This window comes from Lolium rigidum, chromosome 5 (assembly GCF_022539505.1).
Source record: "Lolium rigidum isolate FL_2022 chromosome 5, APGP_CSIRO_Lrig_0.1, whole genome shotgun sequence".
In the NCBI taxonomy this organism is placed as follows: Eukaryota; Viridiplantae; Streptophyta; class Magnoliopsida; order Poales; family Poaceae; genus Lolium; species Lolium rigidum.
Genome location: NC_061512.1, coordinates 132,939,462 through 132,949,119, shown reverse-complemented (window position 1 = coordinate 132,949,119; position 9,658 = coordinate 132,939,462). Strand labels below are relative to the sequence as shown.

At 42.9% G+C, this 9,658-nt stretch overlaps 2 protein-coding genes across 2 annotated transcripts; one reads left to right on the top strand and one right to left on the bottom strand.

Moving 5' to 3' along the window:
* Window positions 1-1,466: 1,466 nt before the first annotated feature.
* Window positions 1,467-2,949, top strand: LOC124654716 (biogenesis of lysosome-related organelles complex 1 subunit 1-like; the record flags this gene model as incomplete). The annotated part of the gene is given in 3 exon segments (XM_047193713.1): window positions 1,467-1,589; window positions 1,710-1,915; window positions 2,544-2,949. Coding segments are annotated over 3 exon segments (411 nt in total). The 3' UTR covers window positions 2,634-2,949.
* A 1,714-nt stretch (window positions 2,950-4,663) lies between these two features.
* On the bottom strand, window positions 4,664-9,270 carry LOC124656432 (disease resistance protein PIK6-NP-like). Its single transcript, XM_047195180.1, has 7 exons — window positions 8,435-9,270; window positions 5,879-7,770; window positions 5,651-5,755; window positions 5,315-5,365; window positions 5,160-5,165; window positions 5,018-5,072; window positions 4,664-4,889 (listed from the first exon to the last, which is right to left on the bottom strand). The coding sequence occupies exons 1-7, from the start codon at window positions 9,268-9,270 to the stop codon at window positions 4,664-4,666; spliced, it is 3,171 nt and encodes a 1,056-aa protein (XP_047051136.1).
* Between the last annotated feature and the right edge of the window lie 388 nt (window positions 9,271-9,658).

Sequence of the window (9,658 nt, the reverse complement as noted above, 5' to 3'; positions counted from 1 at the left end):
TGCTAAATTTTGTTATCACATTGTTTTTCTGTATTAAGATGAAAGATGTCGAGGACCAACAAGTCAAGTCCTGTACTGTCTGAAAAAATAACAGCGGGAAACTCAGTTGGTAGTGCATTATATCATTGTTTTGTATTCACTCTTTAGGAGGAGTCATCCTGAAGTGTATTCTTGAATGATATTGTAATTGTTAAATTCCGATACACCAGAGACAGGAAAACACAAGAACATTTATGTGTGTTGTACTAAAACACAAAAACGTTTATGTTTGCTGCTGTATTTTAGTTAGACCAGATAAAGCAACAAAAAAAGAAACGAAGGTTCTGCTTCGGCGTGGCCGGTTTTGGGTTGTTCATGGATCTTAAATTCCTCGATAAACAAGACAAGGTTCAGCTTTGTGTCTGATACCGGCTGGGTCAGGTGTCTCCAGTGCATATATATATTGATATAGATAACATAATTAAGAAAAATGGCGTCACTTGTTAATTTTAGATCTCAAAACACGAAAAATACAAAGGTGAAAGATTTCATAATTTGTTTGTTTGGTCTAACTTTTCACCCCTTTTGGATGAATGCGTTCGGGCTTAAAATAGTGAACTTGGAGTTGGGCATTTGGGCCCTGCAATTCCATCGTTTGGATGAGCCGGAAACGCAGCGGATACTGAGCCCAGCCCCCGCACACCTTCGTACCCCTTGGTCGAGACAACGAGCGCTCCTCCCTGCTGCTCCCGGGACCAGGCGTCGACGGCGGCGCAGGTACGGCGTCTCTCCCGCCCTCCTCCTCCCTGCCATGTATCTACCGACAGTTACCTTCCCACCGGTCTCCACCGAGCTCCCCTCCCGTTTCCTCCCGTATCAACCTCAAACGCCCCTATGAACCCTAAATCGCCCATCTAACCACCAGCCTTCCCCCAATTCACCTCGCCTCTCCCCCTGGTCGCTCAGCAGAGCCGGAGGCAGGCCGAGCTTGGCCACCTCGGCTTCTACCCTAGTCGTCCTCTCCACATGCCGAATCCCCAACTCGTCTGTATTACAAGAGCTGAGATCACTGGATTTCTTTCTAGGGGTTTCCAGTAGTCAAAGCTGTCCATGCTTTTACTGCAATTAAAATTACTTACCACGCAGATTTAAACTGTGTAACGAGATGTTTGAATCAGATGTTTTATAATCATGTCCATTTATTAGCGTACCTCCTGTTAGGCGCACATCAGTGAACCGGTCGTCGAACACGCTTTATGTGCTAACAATATCAAAGTTTTGGTTATTTCTTACTGTTTAATTTTCATGTTAAAAAAATACTTCAACTACAACCATGTACTTATATTTCCCCATAGGATATCTGACAATAAGGGCATCTCCCCTTTCATTGAAGAAGGATATCTCGTTACTACTTACATGGGCTGTAGCCTATAGCAAACAAGAAACTGGCAAAGAGGCGGCGCAGGGAGACGATACCTCAGATTGAGAAAAGAAGATGGAAGGAGCCAAGGCAGCGGCGGATCCGCCGGCGGGTGGGCAGCTGGAATCCGCGCTCCTCCAGATAATGCAGCAACACCACAACCAGTCCATCCGCCAGCGCCAGCAAACCGGTAACAGTCAATCAAAGATCTCTTCAAAAATTCCAAACCTCTCCCGTCCGCGTCCACGAGGTGGTTGGTTGGTGACCCAGTCTTCTCTTGCTAAGCACTTTGCACACAACACTCATACAGAGAGGGCGAAGAAGAATGCCCTGAGGAGCGCGTCGCGGGTCGCCGGCCACCTCGTAGAAGCCGTTGACGGTGGCGTGCAGGAGCTCTTCGTCAACGAGAAGCGCATCGAGCTAGAGGCCCGCGCCCTGCTGGGAACCATCACGCGGTACAGGAAGCAGACCGACCAGTGGCTCGCTGCCACCAACGCGGTCAACTCAGTCTTAAAGGTGTGTATACTGTATACTCTGCTGCTGCCCTCTATGTTTTTGTCTAATCCGTAGATTGTTACAATATTATTATTATGCAGAAAATGTATTTGCCTAGTTCGCATGTTGTAGTAATTGTATGCATTATTCTTTTGGTTAACATAGCCCATGATATTCGTTCCAACAACAGGTCAGTTTAACGCTGTAATTATAGACATTGGCATGGCATTATGAGACATGCTATGTCGTAGACTACTAGTGAGCTCTTCGGTGGACACTGCTTTTTTTTCTTTAATACAAAACAGAAGGTGAATGGTGTACTGTATATACTAAAACACTACCACACTTAAACTTACGATTAAAGTGCAGTTACTATCTTTCAATATATTGTTTTTATATAACCTTTGGCTGCAGTAAATTAGAATCCTACCATTAAACTGATTGGTGAATGAATGTGTGGTGCATATTTTGTGGTCACTATCAGTTAAAAAATTGTGCACAACAATGTACTCGAGATGATAATTAGATACCAAATAAATTGAAGGTTGCAGTGCTGAACAAACAACACAATTCCTTTCTCAATCTTTCTTATAATTAGCTATGTGTCACTTGTTATTGCTAAAACATCCCTTCACGATTATGTTCATAGGAAATTGGAGATTTCGAGAATTGGATGAAGATCATGGATTTTGATTGTAAAAGTGTAAATGCAGCCATTCGTAACATTCACCGGTCATGACTTTGTCTGGTGCCTGGATTATGATATTGTGGAGCGTTTTTTCCTTGATTTGTTTACAGCAAATTTCGGACTTCGAAAACTGGATTCATATATTTTGACTGTAAACTTATCAGTGCGGCCATGTGTAATATTCGTCGGTCATTATCCTATCTGGAGTATGATGCTATGAAGTGTTCCTTCGCTCCCTTCTCTTCTCAGTTGGATTTCTTTCAGGTGTGAACCCTCCTCGCTCTTGTATAGATTTATTACCTCGTGTGTTGTAGACATTTGAGAACCAATTCTTACCAGGTGTACTGGGAATGGTTCCTTAGCTTTCTTGAGTTCCTGAATGTTGATATAGCACGATATTACTGGAAAAATATCAATTGCTCGCCTTGCATTCATGACATATAGAAATTAGATGAGTGTCTTGGCGCTCATCTATTCATTTTGTGGTAAGCTGTATGATATGTTTCCTCATTATAAATCCCACTGTAAGAATTATTCCACTTGATATTTTGCAAGTAAGTATAAACTTGAGCATGTACACGAGCTTTTCAGCATTTCCATCTCATTTGAAATATGAATATATTCTATACGATATTGCACATCTAAGATTTTGTAGTCTACAAACAGATAGAATCTGACACTTATCATGAATAGACGATCACATAGGGCCTCTTTGATTCAAAGGGTTTTCATAAGTTGTTTGTAGAACTTTGTAGAACTGGAATCCACTAGACTTATTTCTCCATCTTGGTTGTTTGATTTCTTGGATTAAATCCCATAGACATTATTCTCAAGGATTCTTTGCATTACATTGAAAAGAAAGTTTACATTGATCCACAACTCTTTGGAAAGAAACCTTTGTTTCCTGTGATGCAGTAAAACAAAATGTGGTACACATTTAATCATGTATAATTTTGACTAGGCATAACATTGCAATTCTATGTTTTTCTTATTCTTCACGAACGTGGAATTCCACGAATCAGAGAGGCCCTTAATTTGTGGATTGGTTTCCACGATAACTAATACCATGTGTAAAATCAATTAATATGAAATTATGTGGATTTTGAACCTGGGGGCACATGTACGGCATTTATTTAGAAGCATACAAAAAAGTGCAATTTAAATCTCCCGAATGTCTGGATTTGTTCCACCTAATTAAGTAGGAATACACTCCTGAGCTCTGTCTGGTGGTCTACATACTACACTATGTACTTTCTTTTTATTGATTTTTTTTACTAGTGGTATGCTAAAAGAGACATGTGCGAAAAGTGCATTGAGAATTCTCTTCGGACTCTTTTCCAGTATACTCCCTCCATCCCAAATTATAAAAAGTTTTGGCAAGCTGTTTTAGCTTGCCAAAACATTTTATTGTGGGACGAGAGAGTAGGACATACTGTATTTTCACCAGATGTAGATGTCTTAGGGTGGACGACCCTGGTGCTCATCTCTGAGTCTGGCAGCATAAATTTGGAGGACATGTAACAAGGAAATATGAAGGCAAGATGCCACCATGGGCTCCTCGAGAGAGACAGCAGGCAGCTTTACCCAACATCACCCCATGCCATGCTTACTCATGTTCTGGCTGTGTTCGGCGACCAGTGGGCCATGGCTATGCAGGTATTTCCTCATGGAGTCCGGTGGGTCTGTACTGCTTGTCGTCCACGATGTAATTGCCACTGTTCCAAATATTAGTCGATATTTCAGTTGACTGGTTAATTGGTCCAGGCGATTAATCGGTCTGACAAGCCGATTTATCGGCTGTCAGATCGACTAATTGGGTCTAGGCGGTTAACTAGATTTCATTTTCTGGCTATAGTGGTATATTTTGGTATATTACCTGTGTTTTTACCTCTTGCCTGTGCTTTTTTACATGCATATAGTAGCATATTTTGGTATATTACAATGCTTTGAGCATTGGAGTATGGGACTGTACCTAAAAAACTAGGTATACGTTGGCAATATGTTAGCAGTTTCCTATGTATTCTGCCGATTAATGGCCTACCGATAAATTCAGTTAATTGGCCGAGTAACCGATTAATCAATTATCCCAGCCCGACCGACCAGTTACCAGTTAACGATATCCTGAACATTGGTAATTGGACATAGCCCCCTGGCACGGAGCCGTGGAACCTCAGCACATTCAAGCTATACTCAGTGACTGCACGCTTTTCCTCGACGATGGTCAGTGCCTTGGTCTGTTTCGGTGAGGACTGAGGAGCCTCCCTTCTGTGAGCAGCTACTCCATTTAGTTCCTGGTATATCGCCACCCTGTTGCGGTGCACTCGCTAAAGGATTGGTCTCTCTGTGTGGCTAGCAGTGTCATGACAAATACACGACAGGAAGGACAGGACCCAACCCTCCGTGCGCCCCTTCACCATTGTCAACCATCTTCTCACCTAGTGCCATCCTGAATTCCTGATGATGGTAAGTCTTTTGTTTTCATCTTCCTTCCTTGAAAGTGTCATGTGTGAATTCTGATGACCTTTATTCCGTTATCTAGAATATATGTACTGATGTTTCACGAATACCATTACATACCTGAATCTTTCAGGAATTGAGAAGGAACATTGAGGCAAAAGATTCTGAAGTGCGGATTCATGAAACCGTTGTGAGTTGATCCGAATGAAGGTACAGTTTAAACAGAAGGTCGCAAACAAACCTGTTCTCTCAAATATGAAATGTGTGTAGATTACAATCTAGTATTCTGACACCGTAGCCTAAATTTGATTGAGCCAGCCGCCTGACTGCAGATCCACATATACATATCATCACTGTTACAGTTTCATATTTGTTTGGTGTAAAAGCGTTAACCCCGATGTGCTACATTTGAACCACAAGGGTATGTATGCCCATTCCCCATAAGTTGGCATCTAAAAATAATTGAGAAGATTCCTAAGATATGTACATTAGTTTTTTGACCCACCAGGAGAAAAAACATGTGACCAAATCGTTTGGGTCACCTCATGCGCCTGATCCTTGATGTCTTTGATGGCATCAGTGATAGTCTTGCAGTGCTTGAACATACTTACCCGTTATAACCTTCCTCATCGAACCTTCGAAACTATCAGGCGCACAGCCTTCAGTGAAGGTATCATGTGCAAACTCTACTCTGATGTCCTTCTCTGACCTTTTGCCTGATCAGAATCAGATTATCAGAAGGTTTTTAACTGCAAAAGAAAAAATAATGGATGGATCAGTTAGCTAGTATTGTGAGAAGAGAAAGGAACTCTTAAAAGAAGAAACAAAGAAAAGCGTACGTACATAAGATGCGGGCTTGTTGGGATGATCGTTGAGTGCGTCCACGAACGCTGTCTCTGCCTCCTTGTAGAAGGCCGAATCGCTGGCACACTTCACGTAGACTGTGACCTCCTGGAGACTGGGCAGGCCCTCGATGCTAGCATATGTATGGTGCACAGCTTGGAGAGTCTCAAGCCAATAGAAAACATATTCAAGACGCAGGAACATGAGCTTCACATTCGTGTAGAGGCATCTCAGCCTAGGGAAGGAGGCACCAGCGTCAACGACGAGATCGGAAAGTTCGACGCCGTCGTGATGACCAGTCGACAGATGGAGAGTAACAAGCTCTGAGAACCTCCCAAGGATCTCCACGCCCTGCGCCTCCACGACCTTCAGCCTCAATCTCAGTTCGGTGAGGTGCGGGAGACATGAGGCATCAATCCACGCCGGCAGCCTTGGAAACACAACACCGCACAGGGTTAGACGATGGAGCCCCAGGGGAGGCACGTAGCCTTCACAACCCTCCCACTGAAGTAACAATCCAACATTCCACGAATGAGGGTTAATTTCGATGGTCTGGAGTTTCTGCATCTTCCCTACTGACTCCATCAGAACTTTGAACGACTCATCATTGAATTCTTCGAAATCAGCACGGAACTCTCTCATCTCCGTCAGCTTGCCTAGCTCTTTCACAGAACTCGGGGAGACAATGACAAATGATAGCTCTTCCAAGGATATTAGGTTCCCGATCCAATCCGACACCATACCGTCATAGCGCAGACACTTCAACTGCACTAGCTGGCTAACACTCTCTGGCAACTCAGGAATGTGTGTTTGGAGCAGGTTCAGTGTCTGCAAGAACTTTAGATCTCCTATCTCTGGCGGAAGATCAGTAATAGGCGTGTCCAAGATCCCCAAGTATCGAAGATGAAGCAATCTCCCGATGTTCACGAGATCATAAGGATGGTCCTCTGTAAAGATACACCCTTCTAAGGCTAGGACACGCAAGGCTTGAAAGCTTGAGAGAGAAGGCAACGTACCAAGATGACACGTTGTGGCAAGAAATGACCTCACTTGTCGCATGTGTATGTTAGCCAAATAGGGGATTTTCTGTTGCTGCTTGCTCGATACTCTTTTTTGGATGATTGCTAACTTACGAACCTTGTTATGAGAAAAGGTACATTGCTCATTACCATGAAATACTGTCACAAATTTTTCTTCCTTTGACAACGAAATAATCATGTCAAGCACTAAATCATGTACACGACAAGCATATACGGTGTCTTGATGTGGCAACTGTATAGGCTGGATCATACTTCTATTTATAAGCTCATTAAAGCAACTTTCACCAGACTCATACAACCCCATCTCATATTCCTCATGTACATAACCTTCCGCTACCCACTTCCATATCAAAGCATCTTTCTCAATCTCAGAATCTTCCGGAAATAGGCTCAAATGCAAGAGACAAGCCCTGAGATGGCATGGTAGATCATGGTAGCTAAATAGCAATATCTTCCTTGTGTTGTCGACATGTATGTTATTTCTATATCCAAAACCAATAGAGTTGTACACCTTGGGCCAATGCCCCGTCGGTTTACCAGCCAACAAACTAGCAATTGTAATGATAGCTAGTGGTACGCCACCACATTTCCGTAAAATCTTTTCAGATATATCAACAGACTTATCATAAGAGCTTTTGCCTTTACCAACAGCTAATCTTGTATTGAATAGTTCTCTGGAATTCTCACTAGAAAGTGGCTTGTGCTTGTAAACATGGCCAGTCTCTTCAGCAACTTCTAGAATACGAGTAGTTGTGATGATTACACTTCCACAATGATTATCAACCCAAGCAGATTTGATTATTTCCCATGAATTTATAGACCATAAGTCGTCAACAACGATAATGTACCTATTGACAAGGTAGCATGACATCCAAGCACTAGGAAAGTGATATTATAAAAGTAAACAACTAACAAAAGCAAGTAGTACTCTATTTGATTTTTATTAACTTTACATTCCGCTTTAGTTGTCTTATCTAAGATATCTTGTTTGAGTTTTAACTATCAAATTGAACGTATTCCAAATAGATGAAAAAACATTTGGATGGCGAGTCGACAGCTAGGATTAAATTATTAGTCCCTCCCTTCCGAAATAAGGTGTATAAGATATGTTTAACTTTATTAAAAGTAGCAAAAATTACAATGTAGAAGACGCGCAATACGAGAACATATTTCACTATGGATCTATTGATTTTAATATGGTATTGTAGCTGTTGATATTTTTTCTATAAACTTGGTTGAACTTTGAAAATTTTAACTTTTGACAAAATGTATTTTCGCATGTATGGAGTAGCAAAGAACAGGGGCTGGTCTATTTAAATATTCATTAATTTCTAAAGCATGCCAGAATATGTGATGTAGTCCAAATCATGATTTAAACATCCAAGAACGTGAATCACATGTGTCTGCCTCGTTCTTCTATAGGTTCCACTATCTATATGCCAACTAAAATATGGAGCTAAATTTCCTAAACTTGATTAATATTAGGGAAATATAGTGCACACATATACGTACCTCATGCCATTAAGCAATCCTCGAAGTTTTTCGATGAGCTGCCACTCATCCAACATTCTTACATTCGAACAAGAGCGCTCATCAAGTTGGAGGAGAATATCCATTAATACTTTTTTCACGTCGGGATCTTGGCCCACTGGGACAAAAGCCCTGTGAGTAAAATCAGTAAGTCCTTGTAGCTTGTCGTAGACTGCTTTTGCAAGAGTTGTCTTGCCAAGTCCACCAAATCCAAAGATAGAGAGTATCTTCAGTGGCAGCTTGGTATTGGACACGCCATCATCATTGTTACCTATCAGCTTATCTATGAGCTCGTCGGTTGGTTCATCGATACCGATGATTTCTCTCTTATCTTTGAACAGAGCTAGCACGCGAGGATCAACGTTAGTTTTGCTAGCCGGATTACAACCAACACCATCTATCTTATACCTGTCACGCCGGGAGGCCACCTCATGGACCTGCTCCTTGATCTTTTTGATTACATCAGCAATGTGGTGGTCAGTCTTGCGCTTTTTGAACAAACTTACCACCTTCCTCATGAACCCCCTGAAACTGTCTGGGTCGGGGGCAGGCGCCGAGCTATTGGCGAGGAATCTATCAACGACATCCTCCATCTCATATGATAACTCCTTGACGTCGTCAGCCCAGATCTTGACCTGATCATCGAGCTGGTCACGCTGCACCCTCGCCACCTTGCGGAGGGCCGCGTCCATGCTCCTCATCTCTCTCTCGAGAAACTCAACGTCTTTCCTCAGCCCTGCTTGCAGCTTGTTCTCCTCCTTAAGGAGCTCCAGCAGCTTGGGCAGCAGGGCGCCCATGGCGCCTGTCGCGAGGTCCATGGTGAGCGAGCTCGGCGGCATATCTCACTATCCTTTGTGATTGCTTTAGTTGGTTCACAGGTGCCTATGTACAGTAGGTACTTGGTTTCTGGCTGCTTCCTTCAAATGGACATATTTATGTGCTGCAGCATAGTGGGTATCGATTAGGGTGGCAAAGCGGGCGGGATGCGGGACAGTGGTTCTTCTTACTCCTTCAGTAATTCTATCACAGCAGCACTCTATGTTTTGCCTTGAAACAGCTTTTGCGGGACGCCGATTGCCACCCTAGTATCGATGCAGATGTGCTGCGGAGGATCCAAAGTCAAGCTCGCCGATCTGCCGGCCTGACGGAAAAATTTGTGGGGCGGGCGTGCGCCTGCAGCCTTGCATTACTTCGGCTAGTTAATCA

What these genes read in the sequence shown, in the direction of transcription:
- LOC124656432 (XM_047195180.1), bottom strand. Translation starts at nt 9,270, where the DNA reads ATGGACCTCGCGACAGGCGCCATGGGCGCCCTGCTGCCCAAGCTGCTG. An exon ending in CAAGCCCGCATCTTATGTAC is followed by an intron (nt 5,756 to 5,878) that starts GTACGCTTTTCT and finishes GATTCTGATCAG; the next exon opens with GCAAAAGGTCAGAGAAGGAC. An exon ending in GATGAGGAAGGTTATAACGG is followed by an intron (nt 5,366 to 5,650) that starts GTAAGTATGTTC and finishes GTGGATCTGCAG; the next exon opens with TCAGGCGGCTGGCTCAATCA.